Below are 22,784 nucleotides of genomic sequence, written 5' to 3' on the forward strand. Positions count from 1 at the left end.
GGCTCGGCTCTGCTTATGTTGATAAGTAGACTGTGTATGCTGAGTGGAGCTTGTATGAAGCTTTTTCTTTAAAGCTAGAGATTGTGCATATGGGGCTGTTGAGGGTCACATGGAGTTGACTGAGTGGAGTGAAAGATTCGTGATTGGAGAAGAATGAGAGAAATGGAGCATGTCATTGAAGTCTATGGTGATGAGGCCAAGCCAAATAGTGCTTATGTATTCCCATTTGTTGGTTGAAGCCGAATGAAGAAAACAAGTGTTCAACTTATCTGGAGCCGAAAGGGGATTTAATCTAGCCTTGAAATCCATTTTATGTGGTGCATAGCAATTCGAGTAGAAGATTCACGTGGAAGGTCGAGCTAGGTGATAGTGATTCAATGTGAACCTGGACCGAGTGGAGTTTTTTCCAAATGCTAATGTAATGAGTGAACCTAACCATGCTGAGTGAACATATGGGTGTCGCCATTTGTATCCCACTACCATATACTCCTAGTCGGTCTACCAAGTGGAGCCGAGTGGATAGCTTAACATGATTTTAAGAATTTTTAGTGATATCATGCACAATATGCATGTGATATGCAATGAGTCAAATGGAGAGGTGATGTGCATGTGTCATGGACCAAATGAAGAATGAGCTAAATGGAAAAGTAAAATGCATGGGGTGCATGTGTCTAAGTAATGAGTTGAATGGAGGAAAAATAAACCAAACGGAGTGTTAGTTAAAAGGTGATAATAAGACATACCTTTTCCTTTTCAAGTGCTGCTACCTATGTTTGTTGAACCGAGTGGATCATTTGACTAGCTTTTGAGAAGGTGGTGTGAATATACCACTTGCTTATGGGCGAATGGTTCTTTTTAGTGCTTTGGACCAAACAAAATCAATTCTGTCACTCATGTAAGAGTTGTATGAGTGAGCTTGAACAGGCCTACTCGACTAGGCTCACACAGCCAAGTGGGTGGTTGACACCGGAGCCTTCATACTTCGATATCGAGCTAAGTTGAACGATCTCAAGACAGTTTCGTGTTCATGCAAGGAGTGTCTTGTGATACTACTCGGCAAGGATCATTTACCCGAACGGAGATGTTGGCTAGGAGGGGCGTGTCCCACGAATGGTGATATCTCCTTTCTCGCCGGTGAGTCGAGTAGCATGGGGATTCTTTGAAATTGGCGAATTTATCATGGCATTATTCGGTTGTTTTTCATGTTGGCTGAATGAGACTTAACTTTGTTATGGTTGCTTGAGTTCAACTTTGATTAGTGGGAGGAGTCTCAAACCATTTGACACTAAGCGTGGATGCCACGTTTTTGCACTTGTGAGGGTGGTTTCCCATACTATTTGATGAAAGTGCCTCCAGCAAAAAATAGAGGAAACTGATCTTACAAGCAAGGATAGTCTAGGTTCAAGCGGGGATGTATCTGGAGAAGAAACCACAAGCATAGATCATGCCCCAGCCTTCAGTTGTATTCTTAACATCCAAGTTGCTGCTTTAGACGTAAGGTCATCTCTAGATTTCCAGGAAATGAAAGAGATGGTAGAGTTGAGTTCTGTTACAGACTATGCTTGTAGAGGTGGAAGTAGTGGTGGTAATGGTGGTAGAGAACAATGGCACTAAAGATGTGGCACCAAAAGGCAGTGAAGGGGAGCTTTGAGGCAGGTGTGCTGGGGATTGTGGCAACAAGAGAAGCTGAAGCAGCATCACTGAAGCTAAATGAAGGTTGAGAAAGTGGCGTGAGGAGGACGATGCGAGCGAAGGTTGAGAAGTTGTAGACGTTGAACTTTGAATAGTGTGTGAAAATGATAAACTAGAGGGGATTGAAAATCTAGCAGAAGCCAAGAAATGAGAAGCTAAGTGAATGAACTCGCAAAGATCTGAATGGACGTGTATGGCCGACTGGGGAGTAAACTTAAACGAAGAAACAAAAATAAGCAAAAGTTTTTGGCGACATGTGCTTGAGCCTGTTGGAGCTGAGGTGGAATTGTCACTACTTGAAAAATTTTGCTTGCACCTGAGTGAACCGAGTCAAGGAGAGAGAAACTTTGTTGATTACTCAAGTGAACATTTGATGGCGCCTCTAGGCATTGGGTCCTGTTGGTGAACATCTTGGGTGTAGTCGAATAGACCCTTGCACGAATCCACTCAGTAGGCTGAGTGGGTTTTGCGGAGCCAAATGAGATCCACAGGGGCCGAATGAAATCTGTATGAGCCGAATGGTAAATATGGCCAACGTAGGAGTAAGCTTTGCAATTGTTTACGGGAATGCCAATAGGTGCATCAGTAGGAGAAAGAAACAACTTAGTGGCAGCAGACTGGGCAGAGAATTTACAAGCTGCAGGGAGTGTGAGGGCTTAAAGTGATCATCAGCAGTAAAGAAGAACAACTTTATTCAAGTAGACTATGCTAAACGAGGAGGAGGAACACGTTTAACTATTACAAAAGGAGTTGGATGAGACAAAGCCGAAAGTCTTTAAAGCCGAAACCGTTACTATTAAAAATGTTAAAATAAATAAATGAGAGGGAGAGTGCGTGAGCATTGCTTCTTAAAAAAGAAAGACAGAAAGTTGCCATGTGGGCAGAGTAGTCGGTGCAATGAAGGTTAAAAATACAGAATTTGAGCGAGGTTGTAGTTTAGTTCAAACCATGAGAGAGTACGCCTAGAATGAGGTGTAGATATATAGTCCAAGTAGCAACTTCAGCACGTAGTTGTGAAGATTTCAATAGAAATTATGAGAATTGAATAGATCTTGGAAGGGAAAAACATGCAGGAGAGAGCTAAAATGACAACTTAAAAATTGATTAGTGGGAGATGTAGTGTAAGGGTTGGAGAATGTGATAAGCAAGAAAAGACACCTGTGATTTTCCCTTAAAGATTCTTGATCTAGTTTTGATATTTGTCCCACTATAAAGCATCCATTTGGTATGAACAAAACTCTCAGTGATCGATCCCTCTGTGAGGGGCTGAAGTAAAACTTCATAGCAGTGTTGGAGTGTTGAGATATCAGTGAAGCAGACAGAATGCTCAGGGGTGACATCAGTGAATCAAACAAAATGTCCAGGGGTTGATTCCTCTGTGGGATAACTATTGGAGCTGATGACACCCAAAAATAACCCTTTAAAGTTTGAGAAGATAAATCAAAGGTGCTTTGTTCTAGGCAAAATTGGAGGACTGTATTTTATCACGTTTGTGGAGCATCTCAAAAATCAATTGTTGAACATGGGAGGTAGTTTATTGGTGAGAAGGATCAAGAATAGAAAGTGAAAATACTTGAATAAGAAGTTGCACATGCTCATGCATTAAACAATGCAACTGGGCTATCTGATGTAGAGCTAATATCAATGCTTGTCTACTCAACTTTGATAATAATTGCTTAAATATGCAGTAGGTTATGAAGACAAGAATGAATGACACTCATTCCTAATTTAATGTTTGCCCACAAAACAGTAATAGTACAATGTAAAGAAGGAGTATTTTATAAATGAAAACAGCGAGTTCTTAATAACAATAAAATCCCCAATTTAATAGAGAATGAATTTATAAGGATCAAGAACTCAGACTACGCAGATAAAATAACACGGATAATGCATCAAGGTATTGAAATGATAAGCTTCACTCCACAGATCTTATGCTAGCCCAAGAATATTTTTTTATTTAAGAAAACAATAATAATTCGAAGATGACCACTAGCACACAGAAAGGCACTTAATTAAACTCACAAGCAGGCAAGAAGGGAGTTGAGTGATACAACTACAAGGCCTTCAGTAGCTCATGTAGTTTCTCACAAGTACAATAAAATAATTTGAATATAAGTAAAAGATAATAAATATGAGAGATGCGTTTTAATGCTTCAAAATATTATGTTTTATGTGAATGATTCATAGATATTTTCAATAGATTTAAAATGAAGAAAATTAAAGTAAAAACTTTCTTATTGTGATGAAAACTTTCTGATTAACAATGTCAATTGGAGGGAGCTTCGTGCCTCTTCTCATGTTGCAAGTCGTCATTGGTAGATGATTGTCAAGGTCCCACAGTGGACATCAAACTGTAGATGCAAAAAATCCATCATTACAGAAATAAGGTCTGATCCCGCGAGGTAGAGGTCACTGACAATCCGCTAGACCTGCACACACGAAAAGACAAGCATGAAACTTACGGGAAACACCAGGGTGGTGTTTGCCATAGGCACTCAAACGCTCAAGTCAGCAAGGCTGAAAGAGATTATTTAATAAGAATTAATGGAAATAAGAGTTACCGAGAGTCTCGCCGGAGGCCAAGATTACAACGAAGGTGTAGAATTCTCGAGAGCAAGAATTTAGGAGTAAGGAGGTGATTTTAAGTAGTAGAGATTGAATATTGAAGATTGATTGAATAATGAGAGGGTAGGCCTCTGTTTTTATAGTGAACCTAAGGGGTTAGAGTCCTAGTAAGACACTGAGTCTTATTTTGGTAGATAATCCCTATCAGGAAAGAAATATGATTTCTTGCCTTCATTAGATTAAGTTTATTACTTTGAGTAAGATTCAAAATCTTAGCAGAAGAGGAAATAGAATGGGATTCTGATATCCTATTTGTGGACTGCTGTAAACTAATGGGTCAAAACTCGGTTTAGCTTAACTTGTGGGATAGCCCAACTCGTAGAATGGGCAATTCACAATGTGAATTTAAGCGTATGCCCAATCAGAATTGGGCTAAGGCTTTGAGTCGTGATATGTTTGTTTCATTATTGGGCCTCGTCAGACCCAAGATGATTTTTTGCCCATACAATTATAATAATCATGATAATAAGGAAACAAAATCAAAATGATTTTATTCCTTAATAAACCTTACCCACCGATTAATCTTTGAAGCACTTGGTACATGCCTGTGCACGCTCCTCCTACCTACTACTTATACTTCCTTTCTTACTCTTATTCTTCATACCCTTTCCTAATTTCCTTTTCATTCTCATTCACACACTCCACCATTTCCTTCATAATTTCTTCTTCTTTCTGTTAATTTCCCATTTATTTTCTCAAAAATGGTTAAAGTAGGAGGAGTCTTCGTTTGTCTGTTAATCGTTGCCATGGATGTGGCTGCAGGGATTCTTGGCATCCAAGCCGAAGTTGCACAAGACAAGGTATATTTATACGGTTATCCTGTAAAATGTTCATTAAAGAAAAGGTTATATGTTTATTCGTATGCACTTGTTTTATACAGGTTAACCATATGCGGCTCTGGATATTTGAGTGTAGAAATCCAAGCCATGATGCTTTCATGCTAGGGTTAATTGCAGGAGTACTTCTGGTTTTAGCTCATGTAATTTCTAATTTACTAGGTGGGTGCATGTGCATTTGTTCTCAAGCTTCCCCTTGCAGGCAACTCTCCTTGGCGTGCCTCCTCTTCTCTTGGTATGTCTTTGACATGGACTTGTTTGATTAAGTGATTACTATGAATATGTATTGAATATTTTGTGATTAATATTCATCAGGATCATAGTAGCCGTTGGATTGTCAATGTTGGTGATAGGAACAATGTCAAACAACAAATCAAAAGCTTCCTGTGGGTTCACACACCGTCATTTTCTATCAATTGGAGGGATTCTTTGTTTTGTTCATGGCTTATTCTGTGTTGCATATTATGTTTCTTCTACTGCTGCTACTTAAGATGAAAAGTATGGAGGCCATGCTTAACCTTTATGCTTTAGTCTAGAACCGTTTGTTTGATCATCTTTGGATCTTCAAGCATCTTTGAATCTGTAGTTAACAAGACAATAATGATTAAGAAAGTTAATGAAACAAGCTTATGTAATAAATGAAAAAAATTCCTATTTACCACTATTCTCTCTAAAATTAGTCGGATTTCTATTTTACCTGATCTTCAATCCAATAATGAAAATGGACAGAAAAAAAAAAAGCCCATACTACATAATTTTTTTATTAAAAGGTATACATTTATCATTAAATAAACCGATATTTAAAAGCTTAATTAAAGTCATATATAAGTACATACCCTGATAATTGTATTGGTGATTTACGAACCAGAAAAGCAGATTATCATTGACCGGAGCTACCCCAGACATAGTTTTATCTCTAATAGTTCGGAGTAACTCAGGGGCAAATCCATGGCCATTTGGTAAATATGTAAATCCTCTCACTCCACTTGAAGGGTGAAGCTTCCTGGGATTCAACTCAAGAAAATCAGCAAGCACAGAGTTGGCTCCGTCACATCCAATCAACATCTGCAATCAAATAACTCTTCTTCCTCTCCCTCATCGTCTCGAAAACGTCCTCGTTTCGACTCCTCCGTCTGTCTCAATCACGTACTCTCACCTCCCGTTCAACCGCAACGTGAGTTGGCTCGTCAGCGTCGACAAAACATCAGCGACAAGGTTCGGTGCTTGCAAAAGCTGATGCCATGCGAGAAGAAAATGGAGACTGCTACCACGCTTGAAGAGGCCTATAAGTATGTTCGATTCTTGCAAACTCAAGTTAACACTCTCCAATCAATGCCACTTGCTCTTCAAAACGAGTTGGATGGGTATCGTTTTGGAGGTCTTGGTGGGTTGGAGATGTTGAACAGGCAGCAACTTTTACAGGTATTGGTTAACTCTCCGGTGGCACAAGCCATGCTTTATTCAAAAGGGTTTTGTGTTTTGTCTTTGGAGCAGTTGATTTTGACGAACAAACTTGCCAACGCAAAGGTTTTAATGCAGGTTGTGTTTTTGTTTTTTTTTTTTTTGGCTTATTAAAGTACGTATGGACATGAAAATGAAATTGATATATTATTCCATATGTGTAGAGTTAGAGAGATATTACATATGTTACGTTTTACAACAAAGCTACGAACACCGGCATTTTTGCACCGAAAATGTGTACCAACCTACGTGTCCCTTGACTCACACCAGCAATCCAGATGCGTTATTAAATATTTTTCTAGTGAACGGTCGTTCATCAAATATAGATGGCCGTTCACTTACATGGACTCCCATCCATATTATATGGACGGGGGTCCATTTACTACGGACGGACATCCCCATTTAAAGGACACTCGTCCATAAGTAAAATTGAATAATTTTTTTTTATAAAAATTACTAAATATTGGATGGACGTTCATATTTTAATGGACGCCCGTCCATTAACAATTCTTTTAAAAAAATTAAAAAATATTTAGGAACTGTCGTTCATCCGTTATGGACGGCTGTCCATTCATTTTGAACGAGTACCCGCAAATAAAGGACGCCCGTCATTAACCAAATTATGAAAATTAAAAAAAAAAAAAAAAAACTTTGGGGACGCCCGTCCACAAATTATGGACGACCGTCCCTTACTTTATTTTGGTTTTACAAAACTAAAGAAAAAATTTGGACGGCGGTCCATAAATCCCAGCTTCCCTTCCATCTTTGGTGCACAATACCACCACAGCTTCTCAGAAAATTTTCATGCATGACTTAACTATGGCATCTTACATGCTGCCTATCTATTCACTTTGTCGCGATCATGTAAATCCTCTCGACTATTGCATATTCGACTTAGATGCCATAAAAAGCATGACTCAACAATTATAGCATTTTAAGTTGAGAAGGTACACGTAGGCCAGTGTGAGTTAGGGGACACGTAGGTCGGTACACATTTTTAGTGCAAAAATACCGATGTCCGTAGCTTTGTTGTACGTTTTAAGAGTATTTTGAGTGTTAAAAGATGAACAGTAGAGTAAGGAATTTTCAGTTTTTGCTGATGGTTGATTTTGGTTTGATGATGGGGTTTTGCTTAAAATTAATGTAACGCCAGTTTTGGGCACTTGCTCTTGCACGTGCCCATCATTTTCACTAATAAAAACTGCTCCTCAGTTCTCACTTCCCATTTATATACAAATCATAATTCCTGCTTCAATCTCTTTGCCCATCATCCACAGAAATATACCAGAAGGAGAAATCTATGATCTTTGTTCATCTTCTTTTGTACGACATTATGATAAGTCTTTGATCTGTCAATTCAAAGCCCAAAGGCCTATTTTGGTCCAATTTTGTATCTCTCTGAACATTTAATTTTGATCAAACATAGCAAAACACAGTCGGTGATAACGATTAATACGACTTGTCTTAAATCTATCATAGAGATTGAAGTTTTTGATGCAATTTTGAATGGGATTTTGCACCACCAAACTATTGCCAATTTATTATGATCGGTGTAAGACTAACTGAGAGCCCACTTAATACAAGAGTTATACTACAATATAATCAAATTTGTAAGGATTTTGGTTAATTATGCTTCAACAATATTTTATATACTAGTATTTAAACTTAATAAATAAGTTTTAAAATATGTTGTCAAAGTGATGCGTCATCATTAATACCTAAAACTATACCCTCCAGCGTGTAGTTGGTGTGAACTTACACGTGAGAATGTTTGAAATATGCATGGGATAAGGATACTGATCCACCGAATTTGAGTTTGAAATGTTTGTCTTTTGATTTCAGATATTGTTGATTTTTGGGTCCACTTGTTTCCTTTCCTAGACTACGTGGATTGGTCTCACTGTACTCCCATCATTTTCACCAAAGTCTTTGTTTCTCTTGATGCATCTTAGTTTGATGATACACAATCAATTTAATTCAAATTAAAATTCATAATTCAATTGAAATTTCTTCGGATTCCTAATTTGTTTCAAGTTGAAAATCATTGTTTTAAAAATAAATTTTTTTTCTGTAGAGAAAAAGACAAGAACCCCAAGAGTTAATGTCATTCAACATTCACTCACATATACATTGAATTAAAGCTTCTATATATAATGTAGAAAGATTACAAAAATAATATTTTGGATATATATATATATAAACTTTAAAAAGAAAACCTTGAATAAATTGTATAAATAATTGTATATTCAATATTAATAAAAGTATATAATATATAGTTTCAACATATTCTATATAAAAAAATGCAATAATGAAATTAACCAAAAATATAAAAAAATACAATCATCTTAACAACCAGTTAATAAAAAATATAAAGAAAAATAATATTATAATAACGAAAGCTAATATTATAATAAAATTTTATTCCTTAATAAGCCTTACCCACCTTGGTAGATGCCTGTGCACGCTCCTCCATGAGCTGGTTTATACCCTACTTTCCTTGCTATCCCATCAAAGGAATCCAAGACCATGATAGAAGATAAAGTAGACTATCTAAGCAAATTTAAAGTTTCTACTGTGTTCGACAAAGAAACTTTTACCTACTACTTATACTTCCTTTCTTACTCTTATTCTTCATACCCTTTCCTAATTTCCTTTTCATTCTCATTCACACACTACACCATTTCCTTCATAATTTCTTCTTCTTTCTGTTAATTTCCCATTTATTTTCTCAAAAATGGTTAAAGTAGGAGGAGTCTTCGTTTGTCTGTTAATCGTTGCCATGGATGTGGCTGCAGGGATTCTTGGCATCCAAGCCGAAGTTGCACAAAACAAGGTATATTTATACGGTTATCCTGTAAAATGTTCATTAAAGAAAAGGTTATATGTTTATTCGTGTGCACTTGTTTTATACAGGTTAACCATATGCGGCTCTGGATATTTGAGTGTAGAGATCCAAGCCATGATGCTTTCATGCTAGGGTTAATTGCAGGAGTACTTCTGGTTTTAGCTCATGTAATTTCTAATTTACTTGGTGGGTGCATGTGCATTTGTTCTCAAGATGAGTTTTCAAAAGCTTCGCCTAACAGGCAACTCTCCTTGGCCTGCCTCCTCTTCTCTTGGTATGTCTTTGACATGGACTTGTCTGATTAAGTGATTACTATGAATATGTATTGAATATTTTGTGATTAATATTCATCAGGATCATATTAGCCGTTGGATTGTCAATGTTGGTGATAGGAACAATGTCAAACAACAAATCAAAAGCTTCCTGTGGGTTCACACACCATCATTTTCTATCAATTGGAGGGATTCTGTGTTTTGTTCATGGTTTATTCTGTGTTGCATATTATGTTTCTTCTACTGCTGCTACTCAAGATGAAAAGTATGGAGGCCATGCTTAACCTTTATGCTTTAGTCTACAGTGGTAGGACTGTTTTCAACTTTACTAATCAATCGTTTTCTTACTGCCTCATCACTCTTTCAGAAAAATGTAATGTATATTTGTATTGTAGTAGCACTATTAATTTCCATTTGTCAACTCTACCGTGGTTAATGGCTTTATGTTTTCCCTCTATTCGGCGGAATTTATTAATTTATTTAAATCACTGCTTTTATACATTTAAAATTTGTCAGTATTTCATGGGTCCTTTACTCCTTTTATCCTTTCATCGTGGCTAATATACTATAATATGATTATTAAGGGTGCATTTGATTTATTATTTCATACTTTATTCCCGATCCAATTCTTAAAATATTATATTATATTTAGAAATATTATTATATTATATTTAATTATTTTAGGCTCCTTAAATTTATTAATTTAATTAAACACCCTCAGAAAAAAAAAAGTTTAAAAATTAATAAAAACACCTCCACCACCCATAGTTGCCAAATTCTAGCAATCACCGTCGGTGGTAGCTAAAATCTGTCACAACGGCATACAAACGATCGAAACTTGTTGGTAATTCGTCGATCTAGCTGTCAACGACGACGCCTTTTGCGATCGTTCACGGCTAGATCTAGCATTTTCTAGCCATATCTGTGGTGGACTGGTCGAAAAAGGTCAGATCAACGCACAATTGGCCAAATCCGACCAGTCTGCGTTGTGACGTCAGATTCTGATCAGATTCCAGCGATGGTGGCCAGAATTTGGAACTGTGGGTGGGTGGGGGTGTTTTTGTCATTTTATAAAAATATTATATATTTGGGTGTTTAGTTAAATTAGCAAACCTATGGGGTTTTTTTTTATTAATTTTTAAATTTTATCTCGTAATAATCACTTACTCAACTATCCAATACTATCTCCAAAATTCTATCCAAAATAACAAACCAAACGAACCCTAAATGAGTCTCTGACTATTAGTCAACTAGGATTAGAGATTGAGTCAAGGATTCCACAAATGAATTCATCGTTTAATTAGAGGTATATTTATAAACATAATGATTAAGTTGAAAATAGATTAATCTATTTGCAATATAACATAGAATTTAATGGTGAACACCGAGATATTATTTTTAAGATATCTATAATCTCTATTTCTTAAATCTATGGTTAAGAGACTAGAAAAAGCATACAAGACCATTGTGATGATGATGTGGCTTGAAATTGCCACGGTGGAGTCAGCATCAGTCAAAGAAATCAGATTCAACTTAAACTAAGACAGCGTCGTTTTGGCTATCAAACTTAAGTGCCCTATCTGGCGCTTGAAACCCATTCTGTTGCAACGAATTCACAGCTCATCTCTCTCTCTCTGGTCCCATTTTAGCCCTAGCTCTTCGTTCATGACAGAAGATTCTAGTGCCCATCTTCTCCAACCGATTGCAAATCATATTGGACAGCTGGAGGATGATCAACAGAGTCCTGGTCTGTATAAAATCAGACCAATATGTGCGAGATAAAATAGAGAGTTGTGAGAGGGCTTAATCGGGTTTGTTCTTTCTTGTTTTTCTTCTGGTTGTATACTCTCTGTAATCTTGGTTTCCTTGATTAATGAAATACCCTATAGTGTGCCTTGAAGAGTAGATATAGGCTACCTTAGCCGAACCACTATAAATCCCCTGTGTCAATTTCTATTCTGTTCTTTCATGCTTTACTTAATCACTGGAATTGATTGCATGTTTATTGATAAGATTGTGTTAGCTCATTGATTGATTTGATCAGCATAGTTGAATTAGTCCCTACTTTTACTTTAGGATCCACTGCAAGACTAGTAAAATAGACTTTGAATGTGGCTTCAGCTAATTGCCCAGAAAATATAAAATATAAAATAAAACTCAAAAGCCAATCCCTCTTGTTTTCTCCCGCAATTGGATTAAGTTGATGGGTTCCTTCTCTTAGCTTTCACTGCAAGGCTACAAGGAACTTCTTCTTGTTAAATCGGGATCGGTTTGAGTATCAATGAGATCAAAATATCTTTAGTCACCCCAATTGATGTCCCCATCCCATCTGGCTATCTCCATGCTGGAAGATGCATTGTGAGGTTCTTGCCATGTTTAAGCACATTTTAGCCATGGATTTTGGGACGTTACTTTTAGCATTTCTGTTCTCATTCAGCATTTTCCAAGAGTAGCCTATTAAACCTTTTATCCTCTCTCTTGCTTCCTCTTCTGGTATGCCTTTTTCAATCATATAGCACTGTATAGATTTTGCTACATCTCCTCTCTTAATCTCAGCCTATCAATACAACAAACAAATTAGCAAGAAAAACTAAGAGCGAAAAACTTGTATTAAACTGAGTTTGAAAATTCAGAACGATCACCGGTGAAGTTCCCAGATCATTGCTAAGACAAGTAATGAGTGATGACCAATATATCAGCGCATAGCCACCCTTGAGGCAGTTGAGAGTACTCTTTTTTAAGTCGCCGCCTTGTAATTGCAGTAAATGGGCATGGCCAATTGCTGGTGGACCACCAATTGATGTCCATGCATTTTCCTAGAATTCATCCAGACTCGGCATGTACCCTCTGCTAAACTATCGTGCTTCTACCAAATATGATGTGCAAAGATTTTCCCACTGCAATTTACATATTCCAATTTAGCGCATATAACTTTGGTTATAATCCGAACCATATAATCCTGGTTTAGCTTACATATTATATACCTCTTTCTTAATGTAGGACAGAGTATTTAGACCATGATGCTGTAGGATATGGTATGCTAAGTCATTAGCAAAGTTAAACATGGCAAAATAACAAATTTGCATATAGTATGGAAAGTCCTCTACGGCCTTGATATCCCACCTGATTTAGTGGAAAACAGGAGAAATTTCTGTGAATGGACCAAAAAAAGAATAATATATTTAAGCGAAAATATGGTCTGGATTATCATCTACATAATGAGTACCTTTTCACAGCATCTATAAAGAGTTCAAGCCCATCTAGCGATGCATATATATCAAACATGTCATGAATTGCTGATAATATGCATACAAATTTGGTAAAACCTATCCTGCATTTAGAAAACTGGGTTTCGAAAATGATGCCCATTGTCCATAAATAGTTTTCTATCAATCTGTCCCTTGAAAAGCTTAATTTCTCTTTAAAACCAAATCGCTCCACCACCTGACAAATTAAGCAATTAATTAGTTAACTTCAAATGTCATGTGTAACTCTTCCAAAAAAGTACTTAAGACTAGAGAAACTGACCTAGACAACTCTTTAAGTTCTTGCTGATATATGGATTGTACTAAATTGTAATCCAACTTGGCCAGCTCCAGCAGAACCGAAATATTTTGATCATATATTGAGTAAAAATTGATGAAATTTCGAGCCTCAACCCTTGGCATCCTCCAATGTAAGGGTATTTCTAGAGATTGTTGCACTTGCTCGGCTAGGACCGTTTTCTCCAACTTCCCTAATGAACTGTTTAGACATTTGGTGCTAAAATCTTTGGCTTCCTCTAGAACATCTTCTTCTTGATATCCAAGGAACGAAGCTTCATATAAACTCAAAAGCCCTTCTGTGTCCTCAACTGAGTTGTCAGTTGTTACTGAATCTCCCTTCTTTTTTTCTGAATTTATCAAACACATCTGTTTTAAATGATGACTCAAAAGTCAGGAGTAGAAAACAAATTAAACTAACCAAATGGTATACATGTGCGTACAACATTTCTATGCATTACCTATCCTAATTGGGTGACCATGTTCTCGCAAAAGTCTAAACTGCAGTGCCAGATCCCCAGCAACATCTTGTCTTAGAAGATTAATGGCCTCTTCTATCTCTTCTTCAAAATGGTAAGCCACTCCCAGCCGCTGCATTGAGTCAATCATCCTTAATCTATCGCGAGGTTCTAGGGTGGATGCAAGTAACTCTTTAGCTTCTTGTTTCAACTCCTCTAACTGGTTGGCGCATAACTCATAATGCAATAATATGCATTATAGTTAGTTAATAAATTAAAATTTTGCCAGTATCAAAGCAACTGTGGCTATATGCTTCATGAGTTGCATAGAAATAGAGTTGTGAATAATAAATTGATAAATTGTTATTTAATTGATAAATTGTAGCTTTTAAGTGTCATGGATTACCAAATGCAAACAAAAAAGCACTAAATCTCTCATCCAATTAGGTGAGGCAACACTCATTCCTTCATCTTGTCTCATATATGAAAATTGCCTTAATAAAAAATGTGAATTTGACGAATGATTTTGTATATGCATTGTTGTCAACCTCACTGGACCACGAACACCATCTAATCACTAAAATCGCGTAGGGTAAGGACCATATATTTGTCCTATATACATATAAAATATATGATAACAATAAACATGTAATTTTAAAGTATTATCATACTGGATTCAAACCTTTACTCAAAATAAGTTAATTGTTTACTAAATCTAAAAAAGATCCGTATAAATATCGTTAATCGTATTTTTACTCCTAAAATAAAATCTATTTTTTTATTAGTTATTATTTTAAATTCATTTTTTTTATTGTTTTAAATAACAGAAGAATTATAATCGTTATATTATGATTGATTTCCTTAGTTGAATTGTCAATTTATTAATATTTCATGGTGGGACATCAAGTCAATGACTTGATAATTAATTGGATTAATACTACGCCAACAACTCATTCTCACAAACCTATCTTAAAAACCCGACGTGACAACTAAGCTAGCACTGCTACGGCAACTCCACCACACCCAAGACGCAAAATGATTTTGACTAAACCAAAGAAACGATTGTTCTTTCATAAGAAACGATTGTTCTTTCATAGGGAACGACCATTCCTTATAAATGAATGACCGTTTCTCACGGAAGGAATGATCGTTCCTTATTGTAGGAACAACCATTTCTTTCATAAGGAATGGTTGTTCCTAAGGGAACAATGTTATTCCTTCAGGAACAAGGTTGTTCCAAGAAGGAGAAGAGAAAAAAGAAGAAGAAGGAACAACCATTCCTTATGAAAGAACGATCGTTTGTTTCTCGTAGTGCCTTGGGTGCTTTGGGTGTGGTAAGAGCTGACGTGACAGTACTAATCAGTTGACATGTTAGGGTTGGAAGAAAATATTGTGAGAATGGGTTGTTGGTGTAGCATTACTCAATTAATTAATATCACTCCCTCTATTTATTTATTTATAGCATCATTCGAGTCGAGAATTCCTTCTACCATACATCATTTTTATATCTTTGCCAAAACAATATTGGGTGCATCGTTTTTTATACATCATTTTCAATTTTCAAAAAAAAATATTAGTTGTGGTTGAGAAATTATTAGAAGAGATATTAAATATGTATTAGTGAGTAATGGATGTAAGTAGACATGATTTGAATAATGAGAAAACATAGTTTTGTCTGATATTAACGTACATATAGAAACATTAGCAATGTGTTGAGGAAAAAGATTCCCATAGCTCAAACGTAAAAATCAAAGCAAGCTGCTAAAAATAAAGCAAACCAAATGCAAGATTTTTAAAGTAATTTGGCCCAATCAATTTAGCCTACGTTCATTATCCACTCAAATAATCCACTAAGCAAAAACTTGCAACTATTTAATTTTTAGACTAGAAAAATTGCAAACTCTTTACACTATCCTAAAAAGCCCAATTTTACTCTTAATAACAACCCACAATGACTATTTTTTTAGTATATTTCTTATACTTTTTGAGATACTTTAAAAGTGCAAACTATTAGTATATTTAAAGGGGAGAATCCCCTTACAACTCCCTTTCCCAAGCAATATGGGATTCAAGGCACAATCCCAACAATTCCTCCCTTAACTTGAATTTCCAAACATCATAGTAACATCTGAAATCTTACTCGGTTAACAGCCTTCTTTTCTTTCACAAAAGGAATTGGAACAACTTTATCTTTTAATTTCTTAACAAACACACCTTCATCAAGCAAATATGGTTGCTTTTCATTCCTTTTGCCTTGCAAAATCAGAATATTATCTTTGTACACTTCACACCCATCTCTTTGACCAATGTTGGTATATCCATGAGAAGCTAGCTCGCCCAAAGAAATCAAATTGTGACTACAACTCAATACATACCTCCCATGACAAAGATTATTGACATTACCATTGTGAAGTTTGAGACAAATGCTACCAATGCCTTCAATCTTCACTTTCTCATTATTACCAACAATAGTATTTCCATAATTTCCATCTTCTTTTAATTCAACAAAACAGTCTTTATATTATAAACTTGCATAGATGCAATAGAATCTAAAACCCAACCTTTTGACCACCCATTGAAGTTTGAGTTACATCTTGACATGTTAGTAAAAATTCACCTTCATTATCAACAACACAAGCGTCATTCTTCCATCCATCATTCCAATCCTTTATCTGTTGAACCTTCTTGAAAGCAAACATATCCTCCCTTAATTTCTTGCTGCATGGTTGGATATGTCCCTTCTCTCTACAATAATAACACTCTTTATTACTGTAATCTATGACTTTTGCTTTAGATCTCCATCTTGATTCATCACCTCTCTCTTAAGTCCTCCCTCGATTAGAACCTTCTCCAACTAGCAGATCTCATCTAAGTGATGAGTTCTCTGATCCCATAAATCTTTCATTCTCATGCAACAAGACAATCACATCATCTAATTTTAAAGTAGATTTGCCTACCAACAAAGTTTGAATTAAAGGTCTATAAAATTTAGGCAAAGATGACAACAATATCAATGTCTTTTCTTCATCCTTTAACTAATCTAAAATAGCCAATAATTGAGATACTAGCCTATTAAATTCATTTAAATGATCATGGAGACTCGTAACTTCATCCATCTTCAAACATAATCTGTTAGTCAATGATTTCAATGCATAAATGCCCTCAAATGTTTCCCACAAACCCTTTGGTGTAGACTCAGTCAACACGTTGTACTTTATCGCTAGAGCTAGGGCCAATCTGATTGTACTGATAGCTCTTCTCTAATTCTATTCCATTCTCTATCAATCATTTTTCTTTGGCTTACTCTCTTCTAATACCTAATTAAGACCTTGTTGTACCAAAAGGTCTTGTATCGTACTTTGCCATAACATAAAATTAATTTTGCCATCAAATAAAGGAACCTCAAACATAGATAGACCTCCAGAAAATTGAGATGCTTGACAGTCGCCGATCTACTCTTAAATCCAGCCTCCTCTCAAGCTTGCCTTCTCCTAAATCACGAACTATGGGCTACACCACTAGTTGGGAAAAAATATTCCCATAGCTCAGACGCAAAAATTAAAGCAAGCATCTAAAAATAAAGCAAACCAAACGCAAGAATTTTAAAGTGGTTCAGCCCAATCAATTTGGCATATATCCACTATCCACTCAAATAATCTGCTAAGCAAAAGCTTACAACTGTATAATTTTTAGAAGAGAAAAATTGCAAACTCCTTATACTGTCCCAAAAATCACAATTATTCCCTTAATTATAGCCCATAATGACTATTCTTTTGTTGTATTTCTTACACTTTTTTAGATGTTTTAGAAGCTCAAACTACTAGTCTATTTAAAGGGGAGAGTCCCCTTGCAACTTGCTTTCCCAAGCAATATGGGACTCAAGGCACAATCCCAACACAATGGTGATAATTAATTGTCATTGGGTGTGACATGAGAATTGAGATAAGGGTAAGAAACTTTGTGTGTTTGAACATCAATAAGCTTAATTTAATTCAATAGGACATAATGTTGTAGGATTTCATCAAAGTTTGAGCATAAGATAAGAGTAGATTTTGATGGGTGTATCTCTGTTAAAAAAAGAGCAAATGATATGTTGCCACTCGAGGTTTGGCGAAATCCCAAGTTGGTACCCCTAGTTGCATTTATTCTAAATTCACACCCTTAAAATAACACTGTTTCCTTTATTTTAACAGTTGACGGTTAAAATTGTCATTTACAATTTTCATTTTCTACAACAAAGCCAAAAACCATCGCTCTCACCCAATAACACTTCTTCTTTTTCTTCTATCCGTTCTTCTTCTTTTACCACACTCAAAATGTGCCCAAACTCATGATTAAACCTTTTCTTCTTCTTCATTTACCTTTTTCTTTTGACTTTGAGTGGGTATTTTATGGGCATTACTCTTCTTCGTCTTGGCTAAAATGTGCCCAGATTTCTCTACCATTTGAATTGGAGAATATATGGAGGAAATTGGGTTTTAAATATCCAAAAACCACACAATTATATAGCCAAAGGGAATACGTTGTGCCTAAAATCATCCCAAATGCTGCTAATGTGGCTACCAAGCTATTTCTTTGGAAAGCTCCTACTAAGATGGGAAATTCCTTGATAAAGCAGCTAGTACGATGTGAACTCATATTGGCAAAAGTAAAAGAGAAGAAAATGGTAGGGAGATTCGAAATCGTGCTCACTATATTGTTTCATCAAAGTGGTTGTAGTTGCTCATTCTGTATGCAAGAGTACGCAGGATTAAAAACCTATGAACTAAAACTCGATTATATGAATGAAATCAGTTGCAAAAGGGGGTTGCACCCATTCAATAACAAGCCCTTTTTTTATGTAATCACTTGTTTGTTGAAGAAAATAAAGATATTTTGATTTGAAATATCTTAAGAGAACATCGACCGAACCAACCGAGCTCTTTCTTATAATCAAGCAGGCAAATGCCCACTTTGGCCACAACATGATGGCCTTACACCACAGCTGGGTTTTGGAAAATTGTTGGTTGTTGGATTTTTGTGGGAGATTGAGGACAAATTTTGATTTCTAGTTGATTTTTTGAGGTGTTTGATATTTTTGCTGTAGATTTTTGGTTTTTTTTGGGGTTAATTGATGGACTGAACTTGGTTGGTTTTAAGTTTTCTACGATTTCCCCCTAAGTGTTTGAGAAAATTCCAAGGGATTTGCTTTTGCTTTTTGAGGTGGTTGGTGAGGGAGAAGGGTTGTGGTGCGATTGGGTTTCACAGATGCAATGGCAGTGGGGTTGACTTTGGGGTTTACAAAGATTACGATGGTGGTGGATGGGTGGAATGGTGGTGGGTGGTGGCAGTGGTGACTTTGGGGTTTCGGGAGGGAGAGAGAAGCGTGGTTGCTGGTTAGGTAGAGAAATTAGAGGTTGAGGCTATGGTTGAGGGAGGGAGAGAGAAGTCGCGGAAGAGAAGAAGAGGGAAATGCATAATAAGAAGATGGAATGGCAGTTTGGTAATAGCACTCTTTGTATCTATCTCAGAACCTAATAGTTATTAACAGTGTTATTTTAAGTGTAAGAATCTAGAATAAATGCAATCAGTTTGGTAATACCATATTTTAAGTCTAACGATGAAATTACAATAAATAAAGATGTCTAATATTAACTTTAAGTCTACTCCCAATCTCCCCTAACATATTTTTGTTCAGTTTCTCTATCTTTTATTATCCAAGATGTGGACCTGGAAAAGTAAAAGAAGGTTACAAGAAAATTACTTATTCTTAACACAATACACAAGTTGTGAAAAGTTTTTAATTTTTTTACATTATTTTATAGGTAACAACCTATAATTTTAGGGGGCGTTTGGTTTAGTAAATGTTGTATTACTGGGAATATTATATTAAGAGGAAGATAAATTACCTTGAAAATTATTGAAAACCTTATATTAAATACGTTTCGTTAGATTGAAATAAATTAGTGGTTATATAATAATTAATATGTTTAATTGGGAAGAATAAAAGAATTCTAGGAGAAGCCTTTTACTGAAATGCCCTTTTTAATAATAATAATAATATTATTATTATTAATTAAGGGTAAAATTGTAACAAAATTAAGATTATTGATAGCGTTTGTTTCATGGCAATAAAAAATAACACCAGTAATTTATCTTTTAATCTGGTAATTACCACGTTTAGGTGTCAAGTAATCAAAGATTTCGATAATCGACCAATACCAATAGTGATTATTATAGGTAATATATGAGGTAATTCGATTATCATCTGAAAGGGTATTATTTTTTTATTATTGGGTTAATCAACTGTACATACTAATTTTACCCTTAATTAATAAACATTTTGGATACAAATACTCTCATATGTCTACTAAAAAACAATTTGCCCAAATGTGCGAAATGACTTCTTTAACCTCACATATTAATTGTTTGGATAGAAATGCCCTCAGTATTTACATGGATAATACCCAATATACCCCTAGCCACCCAAGACAACTGCCGTGGTCTGCCACCATCGTTGACCGCCACCGGCAGTCGTCGAAATGGTACACGACCAGTCGGATTTCGCCAATTGTGCATTGATCTAGCTGTTTTCAACTAGATTGAAGGCCAAAAATGGCCAAATGGCCATGGATCTGGCCGAAAACGACCAGATCCATGGTTGTAAATGGCCACAGATTTGGTCGTTAATGACTAGAGTAGATTTGACCATTAATGGCTAGAATGGATCTGGATTTTCAGCCAGATCCACGGCCATCTAGTCGTTTTTTACCTTCGATCTGGTCGAAAACGGCCAGATCGATGCACAATCAGCCAGATTTGTTCAGTCGTGCACCGTTTTGACGAATGTCGGTGATGGCCAGCGTTGGTGGCTGGCGGCCGACAATTGTTTTGGATGGTTCGGTGTATTTTGTTAAATTTTAAACTTTTGTTGTTGGAGTGTTTTAGCTAAATTCTTAAATGTAAGGGGTTAAAATAATGTTCTAAATAATAATAACATTATTAACAAAGAAGGCAATTCAGTAAAAACCCCTCTAATAATATTTTATTCCTCCCAACCAAATATATTAATTGTTTATACTCACCAATCTAACCAAACATATTAGTATAACATTCCCCCAATTTTATCTTTTCAATGATAAAAAATTCCCCAAAACAAACGCTACCATCAAGTAATCTTAGAATATCTAAGAAATGGGTGGTATTTAGATTATCCCTTATATAATCTACAGTTATTGCTATTGATATTGGAGGATTACTAGAATCATTTATTACTTGAGAACCAAACATGGTAATAACAGTAATATAAGATGACATTATTGGAGTAATGAAGGTCACCCCCAACCAAACACACCTTTAAGGGAAAGTATGTAAAACCAAATCGACTAAGGATTATTGAATTTATTTATTTATTTTGTAATTTGACAACTTCTGTTTCACTTTACAGTCATCTAACAAGGGAGGCATCTGAAAATTTAGCAAAATCTAAATGAGATTTCTTAGAAGTTCTAAAATATGTGAGGGGAGTATCTAGGTTTTTCAAAAAGCTCACGGGAGGTGGTCTTAAAGGTTCATATGAAGATAAAATGAGACTAAAGAAGTGGTTGTATTACGACTTTCAGAATGGGAATGTTAAGAGAATAAGAGATGGGTAACTTTTTTTTTTTTTAAAAAGTATAATATATTTCTAATTAATTTTATTAAAAATTGGAATTTTCAAAAATAATTTGATGGTACTCAAGTAATACTAATATATCTCGTAATGCAGAGTAAGAAATATAGAAAGACAATACAAGGAGTTTAGAGAAGCGAATGATATGTGGCTGAACTTAAAGTCGTTTGTAATAACCCAAGGAGCAGTAACATTAGTAGTGCAAACACAATTGAAACATTATTTACAATGTTCAAAAGTAAATAATGGAGACCATATCTTCCATGGTTGGTGTCAAATTTGTTGGTGTGATTATCGTCTCCATTCAACTTAATAATTGTGATGTTACTTAATTGACCGTGAATGATTGAAATAGGTTCAATTATTATTGATAGGACTCTTTTCTTAGCTCTAGCATCTAGAGCTCCATGTCCATCTCAATTTTAGTATGTGCAACGGGTTATCTGACATGTGCTTCACAAGCTACGAAATCGTGTTCTTCCAAATTTGTCCAGAACCAACTATGTTGTGGCATGACAACATGTGTGCCGTGGCGAGAAAAGATGTCAAAACTAAGCACGAAATATTCTGAATCTAACAAAGTAATTATCATGTGAATTGTAGCGTTTTAAATAAGCTTTCTAATGGCCTATGAATCATCTCAATTCGAGGTCTATAACTCAATTTATCGTCAAAATACCCAAACACCCTTAAAACTAAAGCATATTCCAGGATTTGCATTTTATCTTCAAAATAGGATAACTTTCTCGTTTCAACTCTGATTCTCGAACCGTTTGTTTCCAATTGTCACAAATTTCATCGCCAACATAATTATTCATCCGAATATTGTTTTTAAGCATTTATAACCTGAAAACACTCATAAAATACTCGTGATCTCATAAAATACATTTATGAAATAATTAAATCAAATCACACAATTTGAACCTAAATTCTCACAAAATAATACAAATAAACCACTAGGTAAATAGGCATTTTCAAGAACTAATCACAACCCCCCAACCAGCTTCTTGCTAGTCCCTAGCAAGCTAAGCAATAATAATTGTCCTTTAGATTAAAAATTAAAACAAAAGCAAACCTAAATCTAAACTAACCTAAATCACTTTCGTAGATTGTCACGGTTGTATTTAACGTATGCAACAAGCCTTTAAATCGTTAAGCGGCCCTAGTTGGACGAGTTTTAGTCTTATAAAGGTTTCCAGTGATGATACCCACAAACATCCTAACTAAACCTAACTTGAACTCAAAACAAACAAACAAAAACTTTACTTCTTAGACTAATTCATATATTTGTCTCAAAAATTGCAACACATAACAAATAGAATAATTAAAAATCACCTAAGCCAAATGATAAATGAAAAATCAATTCAATTTTCGTTATCGACTCTCAAAATTTATAGGTAAC

At 35.5% G+C, this 22,784-nt stretch overlaps 2 protein-coding genes and 1 pseudogene across 2 annotated transcripts; 2 read left to right on the plus strand and 1 right to left on the minus strand.

The window, feature by feature from the left end:
- Positions 1-4,938: 4,938 nt before the first annotated feature.
- LOC116112908 lies at positions 4,939-5,643 on the plus strand. Its single transcript, XM_031399022.1, has 3 exons — positions 4,939-5,117; positions 5,198-5,388; positions 5,469-5,643. Exons 1-3 carry the CDS (start codon positions 5,019-5,021, stop codon positions 5,641-5,643), a joined length of 465 nt encoding a protein of 154 aa, XP_031254882.1. The 5' UTR covers positions 4,939-5,018.
- A 3,564-nt stretch (positions 5,644-9,207) lies between these two features.
- On the plus strand, positions 9,208-10,164 carry LOC116112929. The gene is made up of 3 exons (XM_031399059.1): positions 9,208-9,447; positions 9,528-9,733; positions 9,814-10,164. Exons 1-3 carry the CDS (start codon positions 9,349-9,351, stop codon positions 10,013-10,015), a joined length of 507 nt encoding a protein of 168 aa, XP_031254919.1. The 5' UTR covers positions 9,208-9,348; the 3' UTR covers positions 10,016-10,164.
- Positions 10,165-11,986: 1,822 nt separating this feature from the next.
- LOC116112916 lies at positions 11,987-16,430 on the minus strand (annotated as a pseudogene).
- Between the last annotated feature and the right edge of the window lie 6,354 nt (positions 16,431-22,784).

This window comes from Pistacia vera, unplaced genomic scaffold (genome assembly GCF_008641045.1).
Source record: "Pistacia vera cultivar Batoury unplaced genomic scaffold, PisVer_v2 Contig670, whole genome shotgun sequence".
In the NCBI taxonomy this organism is placed as follows: domain Eukaryota; kingdom Viridiplantae; phylum Streptophyta; class Magnoliopsida; order Sapindales; family Anacardiaceae; genus Pistacia; species Pistacia vera.